The following is a 27,600-nucleotide window of genomic DNA, read 5'->3' as shown; positions in this document are numbered from 1 at the left end:
TTAGGTTCCGAATCTTATTCCCTCACGGTTTCCAACACCCGGATTCATTCGACGTAGCCTCATATTGTGTCATGAAGCAGCAATACTCTCAACATATTTCCATTTTAGCGTCGAATGATCCATTTTTCATCTCATTGATATGGATGATTAGATAGAGACACACAAATAAATGTTTGATACTAACAAACGACATTAATTTACGTGTCGAGTGAAATTTAATCACACAAAAGAATGAAAGACGTTGTTGACACAAGCACTCGTAACGGGACCGGGGAAAGAAATCCGGTGGCAATAATGAAATGACTGATCCATAAACCCGTTTGAGATAATGAACGACAATTACTTTCATACTGTGTCAGAAATGAAATATGATTTGCCCCTGCACCAAAACAGTTTGTTGCGAAATCCTTTCTCACCTCTCTTTGGGTCAGACAATGATGTTTTAGACAGCTGTTTAGCAAAACCATCTGCACATATTTATGTTTGTATATCTTAAGCGCATGTCAGATTTTTAGAAATTGGATTCGGAATTAAAACTCCTTTTTTAGAATACCGTAGTTCTAAATTTTATTGAAAGTACATTTCATGCAATGTCCCAAGTTTAGACCAACCAAAGTATTAGAAATACATGCTCCAGTTGTTAAAAACACATATCACCTTGTCCTATTTCATGAATTCAGTTGTTTATTTGGAAAATATGGAACCATTGACATTCAAAAAGATCCCACCACTCTTTCAGTCCTTCTACAAGAGACTGACGGATACATCGTTAAACAAATAAGGAAGTTATGTTCAACTGGCTGGGCCAAGTTTTTGACCCAAATTCTTCATCTAAGACATGGTACTGACACTAAAATATTGCAACTCTGTCTTTTTAATAAATCCTGGTAAATGCATAAAAAAATCAGGGACCCAAAGAAACAGGGCAATGTCCAAACACCATTAACTTTTCATGAAACATGTTGGATAAAACAATTTGTGTGGAGTGAGACGCTGTTAGATTTACCAACAACTGAATTATTTGATTGGCAGAACACGAAAGCAATGTATGAACTATAGCACGGGAGAGAACGTTTTGTCTCATCTTAACTTTGTCAACAACCAGAACAGGATCAGGACCCAATCGCGTGATGTTCTCACACAAGCCTTTATTTTACAGGAAATGGGGAGTCATGCACGTTAGGCAGCCGGTCTGGCGTGGAAAGACAGGAGCCCAGAGACCGACGAGATCGATTCCAATTACCTGAGTTGATATCGTACGGATGGGGTCGATACCGGCCAGGACGGGACAGACAGGATAGATAACGAATCAGGATATCGGAACTAAACGGGAGAAACTAGAGAAAATAATAAACAGGACAAATATAGACCAGAGCGAAACTGGAAACCGATATTAAGCAGGACAAAAATAAACGGGAACAATACCCGACTGGAAATGCCAACAGAAAAACAGGACCGAGTCAGAACCCACGTCTTGCGGGGCAGAAGTTTGTTGACGGACTGACAAGGTAAGAGAGAGCGCACTGAGCTTAAATAGATAGAAAGCCAATCTGTCAACGAGCCGCAGCTGGCGCCACACGGGCGGGGCCAATTGGGCGCCATGGCAATCGTGACAAACTTATAAAGGGAGCCTATGCACTGCTCCTTTTGAATAAAAGCATCAATGGATGGGTAATCCTCCACGATGAAAAAAACGTCCATGCAACTAGAAGAAAAATACGGGATAGCTCGACTTGCTGTTAGCTTGCTAACACTATGATTCATTCTAATTTTTGGGGCTGAGGTGTGCGCAAAATCCGAATCTTTGTCCTCAGTATCGCCCTCTGCCATGAGACAAGAGAATTGCGTGCTTCACTCTCCATCTCAGCAGAGTAATAAGTTACATACTAATTGTATCTATAATAGTCAAATTAAGCGATTTTGGAAAAGAACATCACAAAGCCAGATCGATGAGATAAATTTCAATTGCCCGAGTAGATATCGGACAGATGGGGTCGATACCGGACAGGACGGGACAGACAGGATAGATAACGAATCAGGATATCGAAATTAAACAGGAGAAACTAAACGGGATCAAAAACTGGAGAAAATAACAAAGTTGTGAAGTCGAATGCAAATGAACTAAAATACGGAAAACAAATACTCGTTTAACATATTTTGAACTTTGGATTCCCATGACGAGGGCTGACGCAGAGACTCACCTCCATACCCCGATTTCACGTCAATGGTATGAACGAAGCTTCATGAAAGCATTTCAATGAAACCTGACGCGCCTGTCCCAGGAGATCCCAAATCAATGTTTCTAGTCTGGCTAGAATCTCAAGAACTGTGCCGTCACGAGACGCCATGTCCTATTTCGAGCCTGGTGTTGACAGAACACAGTACTCCTATCATCTTCACACACAGCGTGAAGTACGTTAAACCTCAAGAACCTCAAGACAACTTTCGGACTCATTTCGGGGCGTATTTGTTGTTCTCTCCAGGGAAGGGCCACTCGGGGGCCCTGTTGAAGTGTCCCGTCAGGAAAATCCCCACGGTGCCGACGATGAAGAGGAGAATGGCCGCCCAGAAACACACCTTGTCGATCATCTTGCCGATAAGTACCCAGCTCTCGATTTCCTTGAATCCGAAACAGAGATCGAATAAAACAATAATAATCGTAAAATAATCATAAAAGTCAATGGATGGGAGGTTTATCCGGCATTTATGGATTTAAAGGAAGCATATGACAGGAAAGATCAGGAGGCATTGTGGCACGTTTTGAGGATATATGGGGTGGGCTGTGCAAAGATTGTATGAGAGGATAATAGGGCTTGTGTGAGAGTGCGGAGAGAAGTGAACGAGTGGTTTCTGGTAAAAGTGGGTTGGAGGCAAGGTTTTGTCATGTCACCTTAGTTGTCCATCCATCCATCATGTCTTCTGCTTACCTGGGGTCAGGTCGTAGGGGCAGCAGCCGTTAAAAGGAAAGCCCAGGAGTGCCTATCCCCAGCCACCTCCTCCAGCTCCTCCGACAGGATCCCGAGGCGTTCCCAGGCCAGCCGAGAGACATAGTCTCTCCAGCGTGTCCTGGGTCACGCTCCTGTCAGTGGGACATGCCCAGAACACCTCCCGTGGGAGGCGTCCAGGAGGCGTCCTTATCAGACGCCTGAGCCACCTCTACGAGCTCCTCTCAATGTGCAGGAGCAGTGGCTTTACACAGAGTCCCTCCCGGATGACTGAGCTTCTCACCTTATCTCTAAGGGAGAACCCAGACACCCTGCAGAGAAAACTCATTTCGGCCTCTTGGTGTTCTTTCGGTCATGGCCCAAAGTTCATGACCATAGGTGAGGGTAGGAACGTAGATCGACCGGTAGATCCAGAGCTTTGCCTCTGGGCTCAGCTCCCTCTTCACCACAACGGACCGGTACAGGGTCCAAATGACGGCACACGCCGCACCGACCCGTCTGTCTATCTCCCGTTCCATCCTACGCTCACTCGTGAACAAGACCCTGTGATACTTGAACTCCTCCACTTGGGGCAAGATCTCATCCCCAACCCGGAGGGAGCATGCCACCCTTAACTAGCACCTTAGTTGTTCAATTTATAAATTGATGGTGAGGTGCGTGTGGTGCTTGTAAGAGCAGGGAGAGCAGATATAGTGTGTGAGGGAGATGACACTGCTTTGGTGGCTAACCGCAGCAGAACAGAGTGCTTTGCTAGTGGAGTTTGGTCGGGTGTGTAACAGAATGCTTAATGCAAATGCAGACAAGAGTAAAGTAATGGAGTGTTCATAAGGTGGTGAGGTAGGTGGATTAAAGATTATGTTGAATGCTTTTAAGTCGCAGGAGGTAGACTGTTTTAAGTATTTGGGTTTGTATGTGGCAGCAAGTGTTGGTTTGGAGCAGGATGTGAAGAAGAGGGTGGGTGAAGGGTGCAAGGCAATGGGCGTGCTGAGTGGATTGTTAAAGTGTAGAGATCTGCGAATGGATGCAAAGTGAGGATCGTCTGAAGGGGTGGTGGTACCAACCGCGATGTATGGCTCAGAGGAGTGGGGTTTGATCTTAAAGGAGCGTAATAGGTAAAAGTCTTTGAAAGGAAATGTTTGCGTGGTATGTGTCGAGCTAAACGACTAGATAGAGAAAACAAGCGTTCACTTCAAAACGGCATTTCACGATTGGTAATATTGGTTATGACTAGTGGTCAGTAACATGATGTTGGGTGATTGGCTATGAGTGGAGAAGTTTGCTTTGATTCCTTGTTCAAGGGCACGAATCCATCGTTTCCATTGTGACGGTCGCACCACCCGATTCTAATTCAAACGCACCCCTTCAGGTCTGGACGTAGCAATGTCAGTAAAACAATGATGACCCGATACCAAAACAATCCACGGTCCGGTAACCGGTCCGCGGCCCAGTGTTCGGGGACCCCTGGTATACGGCATAAAAATAACACTCACGGAGCCGATGTTATTTTGTTGCCGTGTGCTCTCGGCAATGAAATTGCAGGCGTCCACGCATTGCTTTATCTCAGGCGCAGCTTGAGCTAAACTCTTGTACAGATTGGTTGTGGTGTTGGCGTCGATGGCGTCTAGGATGAGAAAGCATATATCCGTATTTTGGAATTGAAAAGGGCTTCATTTGCAGACGTCTCACCGTTGGGACGTATCAGCCCGTGTTTCTCTTTTTGCTTGTCAAACATCATCTCGCTGCGAGGTTGTTTGAGCACGTACTCCTCGGCCCTCTGCATGAGACCGAAGGACTCTCGCCTCCGATCCGGTACGCCGTTTGCCTCCGGCGCCCCCTCCGTGTCGTCCAGCAGAGGCGACATGCCGAGAAAACGTGGCACCGTCTCCAGAAATATCTACCAAAAAAGATCTCGTATCAAACTCAAGTTTTGTTTCCTAATAGATAGAACAGCCGCTCCCCTACTCACGACTTACGAAAAATGGTAGATACCAACATTTTTTTCCGGATGTCGAAAAATATCCGGACATTGCTGTAAGTTACATTTTGTATCGTGATTGTTTCCGAGTACAGGACATGACTGTAGTGCTTCTTTCCGCCACTAGCGGCGCGTGGCGCTGTGAGAGGTCACTCAGCATCCACCCCAAAGAAGAAATCCGGCTTCCTCTTCCTACTTCGTGTGTAAACATTCTATACTGTATCTCTAGCACGCTGAAAACTTTCCCATTTTTATGGTTTAACATCTCGTGCTTTTATTCAATATGGTTGGTGTAATGTTTAGAGAAGAGGCAAGCCGTTTCATTTGAAATGAAAGCGGAATAAGAAAGCTTGAGGCGGTTGAGAAAATGGTCAGATCGCTTTTTTTTGGCCACTTTTTACCACGGAAGAGGAAGGCGCCTAACTCTTGAAACTCATCTTCCAAAAGTAAGTCAAACTTTACTATATTTATATTTATAGAGCATATTTGTCATGGTTGCCATGGTGCCCAATTGGCCGCGCCTGTGTGTGTCACGGTTGCCATAGTGTCCAATACACCCTACCGCGGCTCGTTGAGAGATTGGCTTTCTGTCTATATTAAGCTGAGCGCTCTCTTGCTTCCTTTGTCAGCCCGTTAGCAAACTTCTACCCCACAAGACATGGGTTTCGACTCGGTCCTGTTCCTGTTGGTATTTTCCTGCCCGGTATTGTTCCTGTTCATTTTGTCCTGATTAATTTCGGTTTCCAGTTCTGTTTCTGTCTAGTTTTGTCCTGTTTATTATTTTCTCCAGTTTTCGTTCCCGTCTAGTTTCTCCTGTTTATTTTCAATATCCGGATTCATTATCTATCCTGTCTGTCCCGTCCCGTCCTGTCCGGTATTGACCCCATCTGTTCGATATCAACTCAGGCAATTGGAATCGCTCTAGTCAGTCTCTGGCTTCCTGTCTTTCTTAACTTGCATGACTCCCCATTTCCCGTAAAATAAAAGGCTTGTGTGAGAATGTCACGCGTTTGGGTCCTGATCCAGTTCTGGTTCCTAAAATATGAGTTTATGAAATGTGTATTTTTCAGTTTCAAAACAATGCAGGTTACTTATACAAACCATAAACATTCATTCCATAGCACCGAAGCAACTATCAAACAATTTCAACTTACGAACGATTGTCCGGAACCTATCTTGTTTGTAAGTAGGGCTTCGTCTTTAGTTGGAGTAGCGAAATGCCTGAATTAAGTACTCATAAAAAAAGAAGTTTTTGTTTTTGTTTTGAATCCAATTTGAAAATATTATAATAAGGAAATAAGATAATTGTCGGTAATTGTTAAGTTGAATCTTTAGTAGAGACCCAATATAAGAAGGGAAGACACCAAAGGAGTTTGAGGACCGGGAGATGGCCCTTCAGATAAGAGAATTCCATCCCGTTTTAAACCCAGCTCCGGGCTATTTATTAAATGCTCAAGGCTACAAAAACACATCAGCCAGAAGATGGCGTCAGCGAGTAATGATTCAAGTGTTTTCCGTTGACAGTCAAAGACGTTTGAACCCCTTTGTCCACATTTGTCAATCACAACCCAATGCATAACCCATTTGACATTTACTCACATGTTTGATTTGCTGAGACATGAGGTGAGTGCTGGGACTCCGCAGAGAGAAGTTCAACACCACAATTTGATTGGTGGCGATAAGTGTGGTGACACACATCACAAAAATGATGTACCTACGGAGGACATCAGAAAGGGACATTAAAAATGGACACGCTCCAACAAGCCATGCCAGAAAGTTTGCTCCATTCAAATATAATCACTCACTTGCCCAGGAGGGGGACGGACAGGGACGTCTCTGGGACCTTCTGGGCAATAAGAAAGAGGAAAACGGTTTGGGCCAGCAAGACGGAGATGGACACTGTGAGTTTTTGTCCTCCGGCTGTGCAGGAGAAACCAGACGCAAAAACATGAAAAGCAGAGGTTAGACTTTTTAGAAGTAGAGACCATGTTTCGTCAACGACCCTTGGTGGGTGTCATAACCTGAACAGACGGTGGACCCAGACGCATAACGTTTTCACACAAGCTTTATATTACGGGAACGGTAAAGACATGCGCGGGAACACAAACGCCAGCGATTCGGCGATCGCTGGGCAAAAGAGATCGGAACCACACAGGACAGATGGGATCGATACCGGATACTGTATACAACAGCAAGATACAGGACAAGTCAGACAGGATCAATATCAGATACACGAGCAATATACCGGACAGGATGGGATCGATACTTGATACTGGAGAAAGATACCGGACGGGACAGACAGGATCGATACCGGATACTGGATACACAAGCAAGATACCAGACAGGGCAGGACAGACAGGGACGATAACGGATACTAGAGACTGTAGCAAGATACCGGACAGGACGAGACAGACAGGATCGATACCAAATACTGGAGCAAGATACCGGACAGGACAGGACAGACGGGGTCGATACTGGATACTGGATACACGAGCAAAATATTCACCCTCGGTGTCAGTTCGGCCTTGTGGTACAAAAATATAATGTGGTCTTGAGCACCCTCTGCAGTTCAACATGTTAAATTGTTTTGAAAGTGAAAGCAGCAGAACCACAAAGACTGTGAAGCACCACAAAAGAATTTGTTGTTGCGTTGGACAATTATTGTCTGTCACTATGAAACAAATTGTGATGACTTTCTGGATTTCATGTTTTGTTTATTGTTGGATTTGGTACACAATTGCCTACTTTGTGTATTAGCCTGCGTTAGCTTAGCACAAAATGTTTCTGTAAAGTTAGCTAGCTAACGGCACTTTTGGTACTTTAGTTTCAGTTTTACGATGACCTTATAAGGGTAGTGGTTGTGGCCATTGCCTGGATAAATGGCAGTGAAAAGCCAAGAAGTCTTCTTATTCAGGACGTCGTTCGCTAGCTGCCTAGTTCGGACAAATCGAGGGCGGCATAGTGTCACGTTTACCGGTAAACAACTCCTCCAAGTCAATAAGCTGCTTTGAAATGATCAACACAGGCCTAAAGCGTGAAAATAACGATAAAGTGATATATGTAATAAAAAAATCAAACTCAATGATATCCTAATTCATTCATAATTTTACATAGAAGTCACACCGGAGTATAAGTCGCACCCTGGCTAAACTATGAAAAAACCTGTGACTCATAGTTCGGAAAATCCGATAAATACATTTCATGCATTCAGTTTTATTGGGAAGAAGGGAAAGGATACTAAACACGATCCGTAGATCGCTGGTTGTGGGGAGCGGGTTGCTCGGACGTGGAAGTGGCGAGCAATGGCGGTGTCGAGAGCGGAAAAAAAACAGATCAGTCGCCGGGACGGGGGAGCAAAATCGTAGTTGAGATCAGAGGAGGGGTCGGAGCCGGGAAACAGACAGGAGTCAGAACAAGAGAGAGTCAGGGTCGAAAAGCTTGCCTAGCGTGAGCTGAGGTTCGCAGACGGACTGACAACCGGTGACAGGTAGGCGGGGGTTTATAAAGGTAGCAGATCAGCGTCCGAGGCAGTTGCCGCCAAAGGAGCAGGCTCAGGTGCCTCGCATCAGTCATCATGACAGTTTAAGAATTAGGGAATAGCAGATAAGCGATAAGTGATATCAATCGGGGCAGCATGGCGCCGCAGTGGTTAGCGCGTGTGCGGCACAGTTCTGAGGTCATAGGTTCAAATCCAGCTACCGGACTTTCTTGTATGTGTGGTTGAGAAAATGGTTGGATCCCTTTTTTTTTTGGACACTTTTTAGCACAGAGGAGGAAGGCGTCTAACTCTTGAAGCTCATCTTCCAAAAGTAAGTCAAACTCAACTTTATTTATATTTAACGATCGTTCGTATGTTGGAGTTTGTATGTTCGCCCCGTGCTTGCGTGGGTTTCCTCCGGGCACTCCGGTTTCTTCCCACATTCCAAAAACATGCATGTCAGGTTGATTGGCCTAACCGAAATCTCCCTAGGTGTGAATGAGCGAGCGAATTGTCTGTCCCTGTGTGCCCTGCGACCAGTTGAGGGTGTCCCCTGCCCACTGCCCAATGATAGCTAGGGTGGGCTCCAGCACCCCCGCGACCCTACTGAGGATAAGTGCTGCAGATCACGGATGGATGGATGATATCAATGGATACGATCCCTCACCTTGCGCGGGTAGGAAGTAGGCTAAAACGACGAGCGAAGAGATGAGAGAGCAGGGCAGGATGATGTTGATGACGTAGAAGAGAGGCTTCCTCTGGATGACCAGGTTGAAACTGATCTCCTGGTACTCCAGATCGTCCGGGGTGTATCGCAGGTCGATCATCTTCCTGGCTGGACGATGAACGATGGCCCATTCGCCGTTCTCTACCAGGTGAACGGAAGATAAGTTTGCCTCGACGGATGATAACGGAACCGAGGTAGGTTTACCTGTGAAGGCCTCCGGGTCAATGTCCACCCATTGGATCCTTTCACCGGTTTCCCCGGCGGCTAAAATCAGGTCCACTTCGTTGGCGCTGTACGTCTGCGATCTGACGACGGAAACGACGTCCGTTTACGCTTCGCCTTTGAAAGGAGGATGAGGGTTTGACCTTACCTGAAGGCTAGCGTGCAATTTTGATAATCAAAAGGGAAGTAGGTGATCTCGATGGCGCAGGTGCTGCGATAGATGGCCGGGGGGAGCCAATATATGGAACCGTCGCTGGAAATCAGCACGTTGGCGTAGTACGCCACGTCGAATTTGCCGTCGATGCTGCGGGAGGAATCAAAAATACAAGTCATTCCGCACGATTATTCAATTCATTTGGAGATTTACTTCGTTATAAAATAGCGTTCGTGGATAATCTTTATTATTGTTAAGACCAGAACGGAGACAGAACCCACTTGCGTTACGTTTCTCTCAGTTTTTTGGGAAGAAAGGAAAGGGTTGCACCCACGATACGGTGATTGCAGGAAGCAGGTCGCTCGGAACGCGGAAGTGGGACTTCCGTGGCGAGCGATGGCGGTGCCGGGAACGGAAAAAACGGGTCAGTAGGAGAGGAGATCAAAAACGTGGTCGGGGACAAAAAGAGTTCGTAAGTCGGGACGGGAGAGTAGAGGTGGTCAGGATCAAAAACAGGTCGAAGCCGGGGAACAGACGGGAGCAAAAAACAGGTGGGAGTCAGGGTCGAAAAAGGCTGGTCTAGTGTAAACTGAGGTTCGCATACAGACTGACAACAGGTGACAGAAAGGAGTGGGTTTAAATAGGGACAAGAAAGCAATCAGAGTCAGAACCGGAACAGATGGTGGACCCAGACGCGTAACGCTTTCACACAAGCTTTATTTTACAGGAACAGGGAAGTCATGCGCGGGATCACAAACGCCGGGGATTCGGCGATCACTGGGCAGGAGAGATCGAAACTGGACAGGACAGACAGGATCGATAACAGATACAGGATACAACAACAAGATACCGAACAGGGCGGGACAGACGGGATCGATACCGGATACTGGATATAACAGCAAGATACCAGACAAGACTGACAGGATCGATACCAAATACTGGATAAAACAGCAAGATACCGAACAGGACAAAACAGACAGGATCGATACCAGATACACAAGCAAGAAACAGGATAGGATTGAAAGCAGATACTGGAGCAAAATACCGGACAGGACAGACAGGATAGATACTGGATACTGGATACACGAGCAAGATACTGGGCAGGACAGGTCAGAGAGGGATCAATACACGAGACTGGAGCAAGATACCGAACAGGACAAGACAAGTGGCACCCACGATCCGGTGATCGCTGGGCGCAGGTAGCAGGTTTCTCAGAACGTGGAGGTGGGACTTCTGTGGAACAGGGTCGAAAAAGGCTTGCCTAGTGTAAACTGAGGTTCGCAGACAGACTGACAACAGGTGACAGAAAGGAGTGGGTTTAAATAGGGACAGGGAGCCAATCAGAGTCCCAGGCAGTTGGCGCCAAAAAAATCAATAATCATGACAACGTTATTTTATTTATTTGTCCATCGTTCATTCGTTCATTCATTCGTCCAAATTTAAAGACGTAAAAGTCATTCACTTGTTTTCGAGGACGATGTCGGGGAGCCAGACGTTTTTGCAGGGGATGCGGATAACGTCGATGCCGGAGTTGCTCGACGTGTTCCACGCCAGACGATAGTCGACCCATTGCTGTGAAAGAGATTAGACGTTACGCTCAGGACTAAACAGGGGTCACCGACGTGGTGCCCGCGGGAACCGGGCCGGCTCTTTAGAACACCCGACTAGCCCGCGGACGGATTCTCTAAGTAGCTCGCAGCAAAAGTCGGCCGGGGAAAATGGATCACGGCCGCGAGTGTGCTGTGCATTTTAGGCTGAATGAACGGAAATAAATAGCTCTCTCACTCTCAGCGATGAACAGCTGGGGATAACAGATTTCCACAAAAACAGTGTAGGTTATTTTAAGTGGCTTCAGGGGCCTAAACCAAAAAATGCACTCTGTTGGCCCCTGCTTGTAGCAACAGTCAACTATGACCACAATCATGCATCGAATTTTAAGCAGGTAGGAACAGCATGCCTCCCTGAAATAGGGCCTTCTGCTGTTCCCCGTTCGCAGCAATTTTAAGATAATGGATTGCGACCAAGCGAGTGCAGTTCATTTTAGGCGGTAATAGTTGATTGCAAAATAATGGATTGCAGCCGCATGTGTGCTGTTAATTTTAAGGGGAAAACAATAAAAAAAGAGTCTCTGCGCAAGACTCAACGCCTGCTCTCAACATGAGTCGACTTGGGATAATGGATCGAATCAAATACAATACTGTTAGTTTTAGGCAGGCCACAATGGCCCGTCTCTCAAAACAGGGCCGTCTGAGAATCCTGGCTTGCAACAATAGTGAATTGGGGATAATGGAGTGCGGCCACGCAAGCGCAGTTCTTTTTAGGCGGGAATACTGTAACAGCAAAAAAAGAGCCGCCAGACCCCAAAAAGTGCACTCTGCCGGTCCCCGCTTAAAGCAATGTGCGATTGGAGATAATGGACCTCAGCCACATGAGTGCAGTTCACTTTTGGGTGGACAAAACAGCAAAAATACACTCGGCAGGCCACTACTCTCAGGTGTATGCAATCCGGGATAATGAATTGCGGAATATTTTTCACTGTGGTTGAGAAGCGTGAAGTAGCGAGTGATAAATTGATAGTTTGGGAAGGCACAGCTAACCGGTAGCCATTCAAGCTAATCAGTAACTCAAAAGTAGCACTCTGCTTCAAAAAGGTTGGTGACCCCTGCTGTAGAAGCCACCAAAATAGTCCACTCACTATTTCAATCCAGACGTTTGTCGTCAGAGTTTCTTCCTTTTCATTCTGTCAAATGAGGCAGACATATATCAATCACGTTTCTATTTTGTATTCATTTTTGGATGGTGACATTGTAGCGCTCTCACCAGGGAGATCAGGTTGGTGAGGGTCAGCTTGATCTGAACTTCCACTTTGTCCTCGGGATGAAGCACAGGACGGGTGTTCTTGTTGTAGCTTTTGAACAAGTTTGTGATCAGTTGCGTCTCTTCGTTGCACTCGACTGCAAAGACAGAAAACAGATGCTATGAAAATCTTTGGTTCCTTCTTTTTCCAAGAAAAATCCTTCATTGTGTTGTTGTCCGGCTACAGATTTTCCCAGTAATTGAAAAAAAAGCAGAAACATTCGCATGCCCAAAGACATCGCCACTAGAAAATCTGTCATGAACCAGAACAGGATCAGGACCCAAACGCGTGACGTTCTCACACAAGCCTTTTATTTTACGGGAAATGGGGAGTCATGCACGTTAGGCAGCGGTCTGGCGTGGAAAGACGAGATCGATTCCAATTGCCCGAGTTGATATCGGACCGTGGGGTTGATACCGGACAGGACGGGACAGACCGGATAGATAACCAATTTCGGATATTGAAAATAAACAGGAGAAACTAGACGGGAACGAAAACTGGAGAAAATAAAAAACAGGAAAACAATAGACGGAAACAAAACTGGAAACTGAAATTAAACAGGACAAAATATACGGGAACAATACCGGATAGGAAATACTAACAGGGACAGGACCGAGTCGAAACCCACGACTTGCGGGGCAGAAGTTCGGGCTGACAAAGGAACCTAGGGGCTTATTGTGGCCTGCCAATCGTTTTAAGTTGCCTGCATCACGTACGATAATAACATTTGGGACAAGACAGGAGCGGGCGTTGAAATGTTTTGGTGTGGCGGGATTGTACACTTTTGGGTCAACTTAACTGACTTTCTGGGTTGCCTTACACAAAATAACCCAACTGTTTGGTTATAGAACCAACCCATTTTTTTTTACTTCAAACAAAAATACTCTCATTAGTAAATTCTGTAAACATTTCAAATAAATTGTTGGGGTGTTTCTGCAGAATAATTCAAGACGTTGGGTCAAACCGACCCATGAATTGGTTTGGTCCATTTTTACTTTTCACCCAGCTGATTTTAGAATGTTACTTGTATTTTCTTTAGAAAATAATTTGCTATTTATTGTATATTTGTTTTTATTTCTGCACGCAATGAAGAACTTAGTTTTTTTTGACTATCGAATGCTTCGAAAGATGGGTCACGACCGGTACGAGCAGGGGACCCGAATGCGCAACGTTTCACACAATGATTTATCAAGGGATCGGGGAAGTCAGGGTTGGAGGAAAAAGACAGCGATCTGGTGCTCGCCGGGCAGGAGGAACGGGAATCCCTCGTGAACGACGCGTGGTCGGAGATCGGAAAAAGTCGGGCGGCCGAGACGGGAGAACGGAGCGTGGTCGGAGATCGGAAGCGAGTCAGGCAGCCGGGACGGCAGGCGGAGCGCGGTCGGAGATCAGAACAAGTCGGCAGCCGGGACAGGAGAGCGGAGCGTGGTCGGATATCGGAAAAGGTTGGGTAGGCGGGACGAGCGGGAAGCCAAGAATCGGGGATTGATACGGGAAACTGAATCAGGCATGACATGGGTAGCCGGGTCAGGAGAACGGAGCTTGGATAGGGGATCGATACAGGAGACAGAGGAGAGGATCGAGCAGGATACAGGAACCGGACGGGAGCAGAACGGGAGCCAGAGTCAAAAATGCTCGCCTTGCATGTGCGAAGGGTCGCCGATGGACTGACCGGGAGTGAACGAGAATGACGTGCTAAAATCAGAGGAGGACTAGTTAGGGAACGAGTGGCAGTTGGGGCTGAAAGAGTGAGCGCAGGTGAGGGCAATGGACAAATCCTGACAAGATCATTTCTTATAATGCCAAAGTGGGCATATTTAGACTATTGAACGCGAGCAAAAAAGAATGCTTTCAATTCCATATCTGGTTTATTTCACCTATGATTGAGCCCTTGCACACTGTTTGTTTAATTGTCACTGATTGCCAGTTGATTTTAACACCCTTGGAGGGTCAGGAGAAAACATCTTAAGGGTTTAGTATGGTCCTCTCTTGGTCTCCTTGCAAGCTCAATATTCATTGATGTCCTCTCTCCTTATTTTGAGTGTATAAACTATAAACTGTTCAGATAGCGAGCAATGGGGTCTCTGCTTCCGGAACTGACATTCTCAAACACGCAGAAGAAGAGAGAGAGGCAAAGGTCATTTGCGCCTCTTCTCTCACAGCTGTCCCTACGTCCAGCTCGGATTACGCGACGGAGACAAACTCCAAACGGGACCTGCTTTCAACTTCGGCTCATCTGAGACGACCACATCGGACGGCACGACCGCAAACCAACAAAGTGCATCGAATGGGACGGCACGACCGCAAACCAACAAAGTGCATGTCGGTCAAATTCCACGTTTGTAAACACAGTTTTTTTTTCTCTGGCTGTTTGGAAACAAAGTGACTGAGTACAAAGTGAAAGCACGGCTGGAGAACATGCAAACTCCACACAGGGAGGCTGAGGAGAGAACATTTACTGAAATAGTTCTAGGTTTGATAAATGGTCAAATTCATGGAAAAAAAAGCAAGGGTCGAAATGACCGTTCAATGACCTTTGTCACAAACTTTCAACCCTGCGTCTTATGCAATGATGCCGCCAATTTATGCATTTTTTTTCCAACGGCCGCCAGGGGGCGCCTGAGCAGTAAGGGTACGAGTGAGACAGGTGGAATGTATGTGTCAAGGAAGACGCAAGTTTAATGTAACCATAAATAAAACGAGTATGAACAGACCCTCAAAGGTCTCAATCAAAATGGGAGGGCTAACTACCATAATGGGAATCAATTTACCAGTCTGTTTATCAGTAAACTGGAATAATGTGGTCAAACAAATGGAGTATTAGAAGCAAAGTCCAACAAAGCAGATATACTTTTAGGCGGATTTTTTTAATTTGGCGACATTATCGTGTGATTCGAAAATAATATTTGACATGGTTGAATTCTATGGATTGTGCTTGATGTAACAAATCCGTTTTTGCGAATATTCAAGGAATTTGAAGACTGGTGAGTTACCTTGGCTTGATAGTTTTTGAGTATCGTTTAAACATTTCATCGCAACGGCTCATTATGTATTTGTAAACAACTTCATTATAAGGCTTATATAAGGTTTTCATATTTTTTTTCAGCTCCAGGCAAATTAAGGTGTTAGAGCCGAAATCATAAATTTGGTTAATCTTTGTTTGCTGTCCCTGTTTTATTTTTATTTTGGTTCGATGACCGATAATATCAGGACCTGAACAGAAACAGGACCCAATTGCGTTATATTTCTCACAAGTTTTATCGGATGAAAGAGTAAGGGATGCGCCCACGATCCGGTGTTCGCTGGACGCGGAAAGCAAGTCGCTCTCTTACTCAGATTCTGCTTCGAACGCGGAAGTGGATCTTCCGTAGCGAGCGATGGCGGTGTCAGGGACGGAAAACAAGTCAGTAGCCAGGACTGAGAGAGCAAGACATGGTCAGGGTTTGGAAGCGAGTCGTAAGCCAGGACAAGAGAGTAGACGTCGGGACGGGAGAACAGACGTGGTCACGAGAAAAACAGGTTGTAACCGGAGACAGAAGGGAGCAAAAACGGGACAGTTGGGAGTCAGGATCTGAAATGCCTTGCCTAGAATTCAATGGGGTTCGCAGACGGACTGACCACAGGGGATAGACAGGACTGGGTTCAAATACTGATCGGGAGCCAATCAGAACCCGCGGCAGTTGGTGCCAAAAGAGCGGGCACAGCTGAGTCACATCAGTAATCATGACAAGCAATCTACTATCATTTTGATTTCTAGCCTATTATTAGGCGCAAAATTGACATTTATGCGCTGCGGTGGAGTTTCAAAATCAACCTAAAAAAACAAAGAGTGACAAGAAGGTTTATCAAATAAAGAAATACAGAATCAGATGTTTTCCAAATCGAGGAATCCCAAATCCATGAGTACTGCTAGTTTAAAGGAAAAATCCAATTCCTACCGCAACCTTGATGCAGAGCTCTATGTTTAGGTTCTTACTGGATTCTTACTGGGGTAGCTTATTACTGGGATCACTGAGATTTCCAATGGTCCAACTCTTTGAGAAATGTGCCCAAAACTCGTCTATTTTGGGTTTTTGGTGCATTCTGACTCTCACCGTTACAGGTGGAGTCAATGAAGAAACAGAGAGATTTGTTTTTTTTATAAAGGAATGCTATTGATAGTCTCAGGTCTGGTTTGTTGTCTAAGCAGGGAGCACAAACAACATGCTACTGTCATGATTATCGATGTGATGCACCTGTGCCCGCTCCTTTGGCGCCAACTGCCTCGGACTCTGATTGGCTCCCTGTCTCTATTTTAACCCAGTCCTGTCCGTCTCCTTTTGTCAGTCCGTCTGCGAACCTCAGTGAACCCTGACTCCCACCTGTTTTTTGCTGCCGTCTGTCCCCCGGCTTCGACCCGTTTTTGATCCTGACCGCGTCTACTGTCCCGTCGCGGCTTTCGACCTCTTTTGTCCCCGACCACGTCTATGATCTGATCTGCATTTATGATCTGCATTTCTATAGCACTTTTCAAGTCAATGACTTCCCAAAGCGCTTTACATTGTGCTTCACATTTCCCAATAGCGGCCGTGATCTGTGCAGCCATGTAAGGCGCTAACCTGCTTATTGGGGGTATTGGGGGTTCAGTGTCTTACCCAAGGACACTTCGGCATGTAACACGGACAAGCCGGGATTCGAACTGGGATTCCTTAATCCTAAAACGATCGCTCTACCTCCTGAGCTACTGCTGTCTACTCTCCTTTCCTGGCTCAGGACTCGCTTCCGACCCTGACCACGTTTTTGCTCTCCTGTCCCGGTTACGGACCCGTTTTTCAGTTCTCATCATCATCACCATCGCTCGCCACGAAAGTCCCACTTCTGCGTTCAAAGCGACCTGCTTCCCGCGTCCAGCAATCACCGGATCGTGCTCGCAACGCTTTCTCTTTCTTCCAATAAAACTTGTGAGAAACGCAACGCAAGTGGGTCCCGTCTCCGTTCTGGTCTTGACAGCTATTGGTGTCTATAATGTCTATGATGTGTTTTCTTAGGAAACCTTGCTGAAACAGGGAATTACAAATCATTGTTTCTTAATAAAAACAATTATTTAATTTGATCATTTAGTTACACGATCACCTAGTTACTACAATGGGTTACCTCCCAAATGGATGTATTTTATTTAAATCTTGATTACTAATGTGACTCAGCTGTGCCCACTCTTTTGGCGCCAACTGGCGTGGGTTCTGATTGGCTTCCTGTCACTAGTTGAACCCACGTCTATCTGTCCCCTTTTGTCAGTCCGTCTGCGTACCTCAGTCAACACTAGGCAAGCCTTTTTTGACCCTGACTCCCATCTGTCCCGTTTTTGCTCCCGTCTGTCCCTGGCTTCGACTCGTTTTTGATCCTGACCACGTCTGCCTTCTGTCCCGGCTTCTGACCTCTTTTTGTCCGCGACTACGTCTTCTCTCCTTTTCTTGCTTACGACTCGCTTCCGACCATGACCACGTTTTTGCTCTCCTGTCCTGGCTACCGAACACTGGAACGTGAGAAACGCAACGCAAGTGGGTCCTGTTTCCGTTCTGGTCCTAACACTTGAATCATTCTTTAATTTATTTATCCGGAACTGGCTTTTTTAACGGGGTCACCACTGACATTTGCTTCAGAGTGAGTATGGGGTCATGGCTAGTTGTTTTGAGAGCGGAAGTGACCGGATGATGTCTGGAAGAGTTCATTCTCCTTTGGCCCCGTTCCCAGCCGGAGCTGCCGGTATCCCAGCTGCAAAACCGTTTCGGTCCATAAACAAACGAATGAAATCCGACCGCAGAATAAATCAACGGACTTGTGTGAGATCGGCTTATATCCAACACACATATTCCCCTTGAAGGATGCCAACACTTCATTTCGAGATTTTTCATTTTTACTCCAACTGTACCCGTTCTTTTCCTGTTATATAAAGAGATTTGATTTTGAAACGGCTGAGTTGAATTGAAATTAAATACTGAAAAAGGGGAGTCACCTTATCTGTGCATATAACAGTAGCGAATGGTAGGCAGGGTGTGGGAAATGAGACACCCATGAGCACAAAATTGACAGCAAAATGTGCTGATTTTTTTCTTATTATTTCCACAAATATTCTTTCAATACACCCTGCCTGGAGAAAAAAAGAAAACCTCTTGGACGGTACCCAAAAAAAGGAAATCTTTAAGTGTTTATAAGACGCGTAACAAAATGGATATGGAGTGTCTCGGCTATGTGTTTTTTGCAGGCTCTCGAGGTTTCAAAGGCAGAGGAATACAATATATTGTTTTTCATGTTTTCTTTCATTTCTTTTCTTATCCGGCCACTCTAAAGCAGTTTTAGGGGGTAGGCTTCTATGCAAATAGACGAGGTACTTTGTAACTAGATAGCTACTTTCAGAGCATAGCACTACTTTTGGCTGTCACTAATCTGGGGGGTGAGAGAATTACTTTTTAAATGAAGTACCCAGCTAATGACTGTTTTCAGTAACACTCCCAACACTGATCACAAGGCCAGTGTACTTATTTTTGTCACGACCAGAACGGAGACAGGACCCACTTGCGTAACGTTAACCAGAAGTTTTATTGAAGGAGAGAGGAAAGGCTGCGCCCTCCATCCGGTGTTCACTGGAGGCGGGAAGCAAGTCGCTCTGGTACTCGGGTTGTGCTCCAACCGCAGAAGTGGATCTTCTGTGGCGAGCGGTGTCAGGGACGGACAAAGCGGGTCGGTAGCCGCGACAGGAGAGCAAAACATGGTCAGGGTTGGAAGCAAGTCTTAAGTCAGAATAGGAGAGAAGACGTAGTTGGGGACAAAAAGAGGTCAAAAGCCAGGACAGGAGAGCAGACAAGGTCGAAGCCGGGAACAGACGAGAGCAAAAAACGGGACAGGTGGGAGTCAGGGTCGAAAAAGGCTTGCCTAGTGTTCACTGACGTTCACAGACGGACTGACAACAGGGGATTGACAGGACTGGGTTCAAATCGTGACAGGGAGCCAATCAGAAGCCGCGGCGGTTGGCGGCAAATGATCGGGCACTGCTGAGTCACATCAGTAATCATGACCACACCGACCCCAACGGCGACCAGATGATGAAGGTTCTGTATCTGAGTCAGATCAAGTGGCTTCTCCTGGTACTGGTATCCAATGTTGGAAATAATGTCGTTATAGATGACACAGTTATGAATAACGCCGTTAATAATGACAGCATTACGCAACAGCAATATTTTTTTCAGTAACTGGGCAATCTAAAAAATATTTTTTTCCGCCATTACCATTCCTGTTCGTTACTTTGAATAAATTGAGACGAGGAGTGTTTACTTTTGTATCACTCTCAACTAAACCATGAACTACTGTAAACATTAAGAGACACACTGTGCATGCTCAGTAACAGTGTAGCGATGTAAGTAATGTAGTTCATATGTGAACAAATGATTTGAAGTGTAGTAGCCTATATCAGCTAGACCAATTGTCTCAGGCTGTGAGGGATTGATATATCTATTTTACACTGCAGTGTTTAACACACTTCCCATTGTTTTACTGTTTACTTTTGTTGCATGAAAATACTTGAATTACAGTAGCTTACGTCTACTTGAGCAGTTGTCTGACTAGAGATTGTGATTTATTCTATAGAGTGAAATTCACTTTATATTGTTTTATAGATGACTTCTGCGGTAAACAAATTACTTGAAGTACTGTAGCCTATGTCTACTTGACCATTTGTCTCAGGTTGTGCGAGTTAGTTTCTATGTATTAAACTCAATCTATATTATTTATTGCTGACTGTTATTTTAGGGTATTGGTTACTCTTTCGTCTTGTGGAACTTCAAGAGTAATGTATTCTAAGAGTAGAAAGCTCTATAACACAACTACCTGTCTGTTCTTCTCTATTCAACTGACTCAAATACTGTTCAGAACATTTTTGATTAATTGACATGCAACAACTGTTTCTTTCCCTGGTAACTAGTTTCTTTTACTTTAGATGAACTCAGAACTAATTCAGTGACTTTTGGAAGAAGTAGTGAGTAACTATAACTAATTTCTTTCTTAAAATAGTGTGCCCAACCTTGCTGGTATCCATGGTAAACCAGCACTATTCTGTTTCACTTGGGGAGCGAACCCCTACCCCCCAAAAAAAACTGTTTGATATCGGTTTCCAGTTTGGTTCCTGTCTAGTTTGTCCCGTTTGATTTCGATATCCTGTTTTGATATCTATCATGTCTGTCCCTTGTTTTAATATCGGTTTCCAGTTTCGTTCCTGTCTAGTTCGTCCCGTTTGATTTCGATATTTTTGTTTTGATATCTATCCTGTCTGTCCCGTTGTTTAATATTGGTTTCCAGTTTCGTTCCCGTCTAGTTTGTCCTGTTTATTTTCGATATCCTGTTTTGATATCAATCCCGTCTGTCCCGTCCTGTCCGGTATCGACCCCATCTGTCCGATATCTGCTCGGGCATTTGGCATCGATCTCGTCGGCCTTTGACTTCCTATCATTCCAACCTGGAGAGAAGGATGGGCGCTGTCAAGCTGTACTTGCCCAAGACACACCACAGGAAGTGCACTGACGACCCTGTCGGTTAAGGGATCCGTAAATAGTGAACCGTGAAATCTGGTGGTTAACCGAAATGACTTTTTAGATAAAGTGACTTGTTACCATGAACGAAATGCTTTTTAGTAAAGGGTCCAATGCTAACGTATAGTCAAGTCAAGTCCCATTGATCTGTTTGGCCCTTAATCACAAGATCTTATTCACCCTGGTCCTCCTGAAAGGGGGATGACCACTTGTGAGGTCCCTTCTCAAGGTTTCTCTTTTTCCTCACGCTGAGGTTTTGAGTTGTTCCTTGCCCGCATGTTGCTTTAAGATCAGGTCATTGTGTCATTGTAATCCCGTGCAGTCCTTTGAGACATTTTTGTGATTAAGGGCGTCATCAATAAATGGGACTTGACTTGACAAGATGTCTCAAAGGACTGTACAGGATGACAATGACACCCTCCCCTGATCTGAAAGCAACATGCGGGCAAGGAAAAACTCAACACCTTAGCACGATGAAAATAGAAACCTTGAGAAGGGGCCTCACAAGTGCTAATCCCCCTTCCAGGATGACCAGGGCGCAATAGTTTTAGCATTGGGTAACAGTACATAAAACATAGTCAACACCGATAGCCATTAGAAGGCTCTCAACTGGAACAATTCCTGCTCAACGCTGAAACACCAAGTCCAAGGCCAGCGTTTGCCCGTTCTTCGCTCAGCGTTTTGGATCCCGGTTTTCGAGCGGTAGGGTCACGTTTGCTTTCTAATCTACTCTAATGCGTGCATCTGCACGCCGGCCAAAACGCCGACATATACCGGACGGACGATTTATCGACGGCGAGAGTCGGCGTGCCGACCGCTTACCTTGCCAGGCAACAGTCCCCAGAAGACTCACAATTCCCCAAAAGCGCTTCCAGGCTGCCATCGCGGCCTCCTCTCGGTTGTCGTCCGAACGGGAACATAAAACGAAAGGAATCGTGAAGACGGGGCAAAGAGAGACCCGAGTCCCCCCAGCGCCAAAGCCCCGGACTGCGCCCACCCCGGCTGTCGCTCTGGGTGGACTCGGATTACGCGGCAGCTGCGCACTAAAGCAGGATGTCAAGTCACAGTCCAGTCACCCGCCACAATAATCATTACCATCATTAGAGGGCGACACCGTAGGGTGAGGCTAATACACAAAAACTGCCATTGCAAAGAGTGGCCATCTTGGATGTAGTTTCATAACCATCTCCATACAAAACATGACGAAACCAAAATATAAGCAAGATTGTGTTAGGCTTATGTGTCTCAGGGACCATAAAATCAAATTACAAGGGGAATATATGGTAATGGATGAATATAACGTATATTCAGATGTTGTATCAACTCAGTGGTTCCATCACCTTACTTCTCTGAATAAAACATACCTTGAGCTACAAGAGTAATGTCATTTTAGCTCATGAGGAGATGTAGTCAGTTCAAGGCCGGATTTTCATCCGACCTGAACTTCAGCAGCGCCTCTATTTTATTGCAATCAATTCAATCACAGAGTTGTTGCGGGAGAGAAGTTTAACATATTAAGTAAACACCATCATAAAAACAAACAGACCAGAGTAACAGAAATATAATGATAAAGTTGTTCTCCTCAGGCAAACAGTTGATTAGCCACATAGTGATAAGACTTTTTGAAGTACGGATATACTACTCAACTGCAAGGGTCTCTGTAATGCTCAATATTTGTAGTTAATGCACTAGAAATTTACAATAATCCTATCGCTTTCCCAGAATAAAGTGCAAGTGCACCTCCGCTACACTGGGGGGCAGTGCCGTTGGCATTTAGCCTCCGCACAGTGCATTAAGCAGTATAAGCGTTGAGTATGAAGTGCAGAAACAAAGTGGAGCAGACCCTCAAGTGACAAATATATTTAACACAGATGTAAGGACAGGCAAAAAGAGACGGGGTAAAGAGAAAAAAAGTCTCCTGCCTTAAGCTAGGACAAGGACGTTTGTCACTGCAACTACGGAGGGAGACGAGCAAAGACCGGTGTGCTCGCTATGTTAAAAGATTTGGCAGCGGACAGCACAAAGCCAAAATAATTAAGCTGTCGCTTAAGGATATTAAAACGTGAGATAAGCTCTTTGAGTTTTTTCAGAGAAAATGTGTCAAAAGCTTGGACGGCGGCAACATGTTACTACCAATATGGAGCATTCTGTCAAGAACTGAAACAGGATCAGGACCCAGATGCGTGACGTTTCTCACACAAGCCTTTCATTTTACAGGAAACGTCATGCACGTTAGGCAGCGGTCTGGCGTGGAATGATAGGAAGCCAGAGGCCAAAGAGATCGATACCAGTTGCATGAGTAGATATCGTCGGACAGATGGGGTCGATGCCGGACAGGACGGGACAGACGGGATTGATATCGAAACAGGATATCGAAAATAAACATGACAAACTAGACGGGAACGAAACTTGAAACCAATATTAAACAACAGGACCAGCGATCACCGGATCGTGCGTGCAATCCTTTCCTTTCCTTTTCCTTTCCCAATAAAACTGAGAGAAACGTAATGCAACGTGGTCCTGTCTCTGTTCTAGTCCTGACATTTTTGTCAAAATAGGAAATCTAAATAGTGTGCCAGTGGAACAGGACATTATTTTCTTTTGAGGGGATGATTCTTTTATGTGTATTGCTACACATAAACTAGGTAAATATATATAAAAAAATGTATAAATATCATTCCATTTTTATATTCATTATTCAGACTGATTGAAGTGTAACTGAACTTTTGTGATTGGACTGGGATTAAAGCCATGTTGTTTTTTTACACGTATTCCTCGGCATGTACGTCCAAACACGTGACAACTCTGCTAGTAAAAAACATTTTTCTTTCACTTCGAAACTTGTCGGATGGAAATTATTCGGGCTCGGGATACGTGCCCCTGACACGCTACAGAAAGGCAAACCTAGGCCCGCTCAACCCCCTGCTATGTCCTATCGGATATGTTAATACACAAGAAAGATCCTCACTACTTTGCTAGCGAGGCTTCGGCGGTCAGGACCCAACCGGGCCCTCGGCCCGTTTCGTCCACGAAAATCCCACGGGAGTCGCGGAAGCGGAACTTCAAAACCGAAGGACTTTGCACGTTCGATTCCGTCCCGGCGCAGCCGCTTTTATAATTAGTGGCTGTGAGTAATACAAGTCGTGTCGCACGGCAGTGACAAGGGCAAGAGACCGGATTTTTGGAATGCGCCATGCGAGTCGTACTTCTAAATATACAGTTTGTGGACGGGGATGAGCTTCCTTGAGGTAACCGGAGCTTCCGGCAGGGCAGATGAACATGTCCCGCGGTAACAGAGACCTGTCTCTCGTGGACGGTCCGGAACGGAACGAAGTTCGTTCAGAGAACGCCTGTACGCCGGGGGCAGCGGGAAAACTGCAAAGAAATTTGAAGAGTGAGGTCCCCAAACATATCACATTAAACATATCGCTCTCCTCAGGTGTAGTTCCAGCGGCTTTTAAGTCCGCCGTTATTAAACCTACACTGAAACGACCCAACCTTGATCCAGAAAACTTATGTCATTATAGACCTGTGTCAAACCTAGCGTTTCTTTCTAAAGTACTCGAGAAAGTTGCGGCACAGCAGCTGAATGATTTTATATGCGAGAACAATCTTTTTGAATCAATGCAGTCAGGATTCAGGGCTAACCACTCTACTGAGACAGCCATGATTAAGGTAACCAATGATCTTCTACTGGCAATGGACTCCGGCGCTTCATCACTCTTGCTGCTGGACCTTAGTGCTGCCTTTGACTGTGGGCCATAATATCTTACTAGAACGGTTGGAAAAATGGATCGGTCTCTCGGGAACCGTCCTCTTATGGTTCAGATAGGGCGCACTGTGTTAAATAGGGTGAAATGACATCTGAGCCCTTTAGTGTTACCCGTGGTGTTCCGCAGGGTTCAGTGCTTGGCCCCCTTCTTTTCAGCATTTATATGCTTCCATGAGGTGATATTATTTGCAAGTATAAAATCAATTTCCACTGCTATGCAGATCACACTCAACTCTTTCTCCCGTTGGAGGAATCTGCCACACTGAATTGTGGAAATTTGGAGGCCTGGCTCACGGAGATAAAAGAGTGGATGTCACTCAATTTCGTGCGTCTTAACTCTGAAAAGACCGAAATGTTAGTTATTGGTCCATCTAAATGCCGTAACTTGTTCCCCAAAACTGCTGTGAACATTGACAAATGTCACATCACACAGAGTGACTCAGTTAAAAATGAACCAGTAGGTGTCATATTTGACCCCGATCTGTCCTTTCAAACACATGTGAAGAAAATGACTAGAACCGCTTTCTTCCGTCTTCGCAGCATTGCTAAAATTCGTCCTCTACTGTCTCAGTCAGATGCGGAGATCATAATTCACACGTTTGTGACCTCCCGTCTCGATGACTGTAATGCCCTACTCTCCGGTCTCCCGAAGTCCGGAATCAAGAGTCTTCAGCTGCTACAAAATGCTGCAGCCAGGCTTTTAACGAGGACAAAAAAGTCCTAGCCGATTTTGGCTAACCTGCATTGGCTCCCTGTTAGCCTGAGATGTGATTTCAGATCAGGGGATGATGTCATAATAGTCTGAAAAATAGTCTGTGGAATAACCTGTGCAGCCCTTTGAGACTCTTTGTGATTAAGGGCGTCACAAATAAAAATGACTTGACTTGAAATGACTTGAAGATAGCCAAAACACTGACAATGATCATAACAAGAATAATATAATAATAAGAAATGTTATCAACCTGATTGAAACCAACTGAGGAGGAGGACCCAGATGCGTAACGTTTCTCACACAAGCTATATTTTACGGGAAATGGGGCAGTCATGCACGTTAACACAAAGTGATTCCGCCAGTGATTCGGCAATCGCTGGGCGGAAGAAGTAAGACAGAAATCAGGCGTGGAACGACAGGAAGCCAGAGACCGACGAGATCGATACCAGTTACACGAGCAGATACCGGACAGATGGGGTCGATACCGGACAGGACGGGACAGACAGGAATGATATCAGACACTGGAGACTGGAGTCCGATAACAATCAGGACGAGATAGACAGGAACGATACCAGAAACTGGAGATCGATATCAAACAGGTCAAAATAGACAGGAACAATCCCAGACACTTGAGATCAATATCAAACAGGACAAAATAGACAGGAATGATACCGGACAGGAGACACTAGCAGGAAACCAGACAGAGTCAAAACACGCGTTTTGCGGGTGCAGAGGTTCGTGACGGACTGACAAAGGGTGAGTGAGAGCACAGAGCTTAAATAGGAGGAAAGCCAATCAGTCAACGAGCCGCAGCTGGTATGTCTTACCAATGACCGACTGAGTTCAAAGAGCCTATATAAGGATATATAGGAAGCCGAAAAGGGGAGATGGCAGAGATGGGGTCGGCCAGTAGAACACGGAAGGGTCAAACTCATTTGAATTCGGGGCCACACGTTCAATTCTAACGGTTAGAACAAGTTTTCCAGTGGTTTGAAGCCCAGACAAAATGGATATGGAGTGTCTCGGCTAAGTGTTCATTTGCAAGCTCTCAAAATTGAACAAGCCAAGAAATGTAGTTTGAATGGTTCCACAAGTCGGTGTAAACATTTTCTTGTATCTTTTCTGCACGATGGATGAGTGGTTAGCGCGTCCATGGCACAGTTTTGAGGTCATGGGTTCAAATCCACCTACCAGCCTTCCTGTGCGGAGTTTACATGTTACACACACACATACATATATATATATATATATATATATATATATATATATATATATATATATATATATATATATATATATGTAAAAGTAGTAACGTAGTGAAAATACAAATTCTGTAGAACAATGTCAACTCGAGAATTATAATATTGTACAAAAATTTAAAGATACAGTCAGTAAAGTAGATAAAGTGTCAAATGTCTCTCATTGGCTCTGTTGCCACCGTGAGTACGGATTTACAGGTTTTGTTCAGGAACAGGTACCTGTTAACTATGGTTGCAACTCGTATCTCCCTTTTTTTCCTTGTGATCATGTAAATCTGAGGTGTTGTCGCAGTGGCAAACCACTTTATCCCCAAAATGACAATTGACACTGTCCTTTTTTCTGTAGTTGAAAGAAAATTCACAGTGTTGCACTTTTTGTTTGCTTCGGTCATTTTTAGCTTCTGGTACATTCGGCTCTCTTTTATGTCTCACAGGCAGGATGCCAATGACTTAAATGAAGTAACTCATAATGGATTTAATGACTGTTTTTCAGTAACACGCCCAACACTGCCTTTTGGCATATTTTCCGGCATGAGAAAATCTAAATTCTCTGATAGAGTTTCTGTGACTTCAATCTGGCATTCAAGAACTCAACAGAAAGGTCATCTTGGAGTGACTAAAGTGTGTTGCCCTGAGGTCAATGTTTTGAAAGCGGAGATGTTTTTCCTGACTCAAGTAACGCTGTGCCGCCACAGGGTGGCGTAGAACCTCGCTGAGGAGATCCAGTGTCAGACCAGCAAGAAACCCTATGCGAACACCCATATATAAACATGCTTTGCTTCGGATCTCCTGACCCTCACCTAGAAGATCTTGTGACGTTTGGGTTCCGGAACGTAAATCCCGGCGGTCGCTCGGCAGAATCCGCCAGCTCGCATCTTCTTAGCGGGTCACACGGATCCCACGTGATCCGCCATTCCATGCCAGGCGTGGTATGAATGCTT

The 27,600-nt window shown here is 45.2% G+C and overlaps 1 protein-coding gene across 1 annotated transcript; it reads right to left on the bottom strand.

Annotated features, from left to right (window-relative positions):
• Positions 1-729: 729 nt before the first annotated feature.
• chrne (cholinergic receptor, nicotinic, epsilon) lies at positions 730-27,562 on the bottom strand. The gene is made up of 13 exons (XM_088320828.1): positions 27,460-27,562; positions 21,739-21,959; positions 12,322-12,455; positions 12,197-12,241; positions 10,964-11,073; positions 9,496-9,651; positions 9,330-9,430; positions 9,066-9,266; positions 6,726-6,840; positions 6,520-6,634; positions 4,632-4,839; positions 4,436-4,566; positions 730-2,619 (listed from the first exon to the last, which is right to left on the bottom strand). The coding sequence occupies exons 2-13, from the start codon at positions 21,797-21,799 to the stop codon at positions 2,452-2,454; spliced, it is 1,545 nt and encodes a 514-aa protein (XP_088176954.1). The 5' UTR covers positions 21,800-21,959; positions 27,460-27,562; the 3' UTR covers positions 730-2,451.
• Between the last annotated feature and the right edge of the window lie 38 nt (positions 27,563-27,600).

This window comes from Urocampus carinirostris, chromosome 17 (assembly GCF_059441175.1).
Source record: "Urocampus carinirostris isolate Australia breed hairy pipefish chromosome 17, RoL_Ucar_1.0, whole genome shotgun sequence".
Classification (NCBI taxonomy): domain Eukaryota; kingdom Metazoa; phylum Chordata; class Actinopteri; order Syngnathiformes; family Syngnathidae; genus Urocampus; species Urocampus carinirostris.
This window is presented reverse-complemented; position numbering and strand designations above follow the sequence as displayed.

Coding starts and splice junctions, on each gene's coding strand:
- chrne (XM_088320828.1), bottom strand. CDS start 21,799: ATGGCAGCCTGGAAGCGCTTTTGGGGAATTGTGAGTCTTCTGGGGACT. Junction 9,431..9,495: donor AATTGCACGCTAGCCTTCAG/GTAAGGTCAAAC, acceptor TTCCGTCGTCAG/ATCGCAGACGTACAGCGCCA. Junction 6,841..9,065: donor CTACTTCCTACCCGCGCAAG/GTGAGGGATCGT, acceptor TCTCCTGCACAG/CCGGAGGACAAAAACTCACA.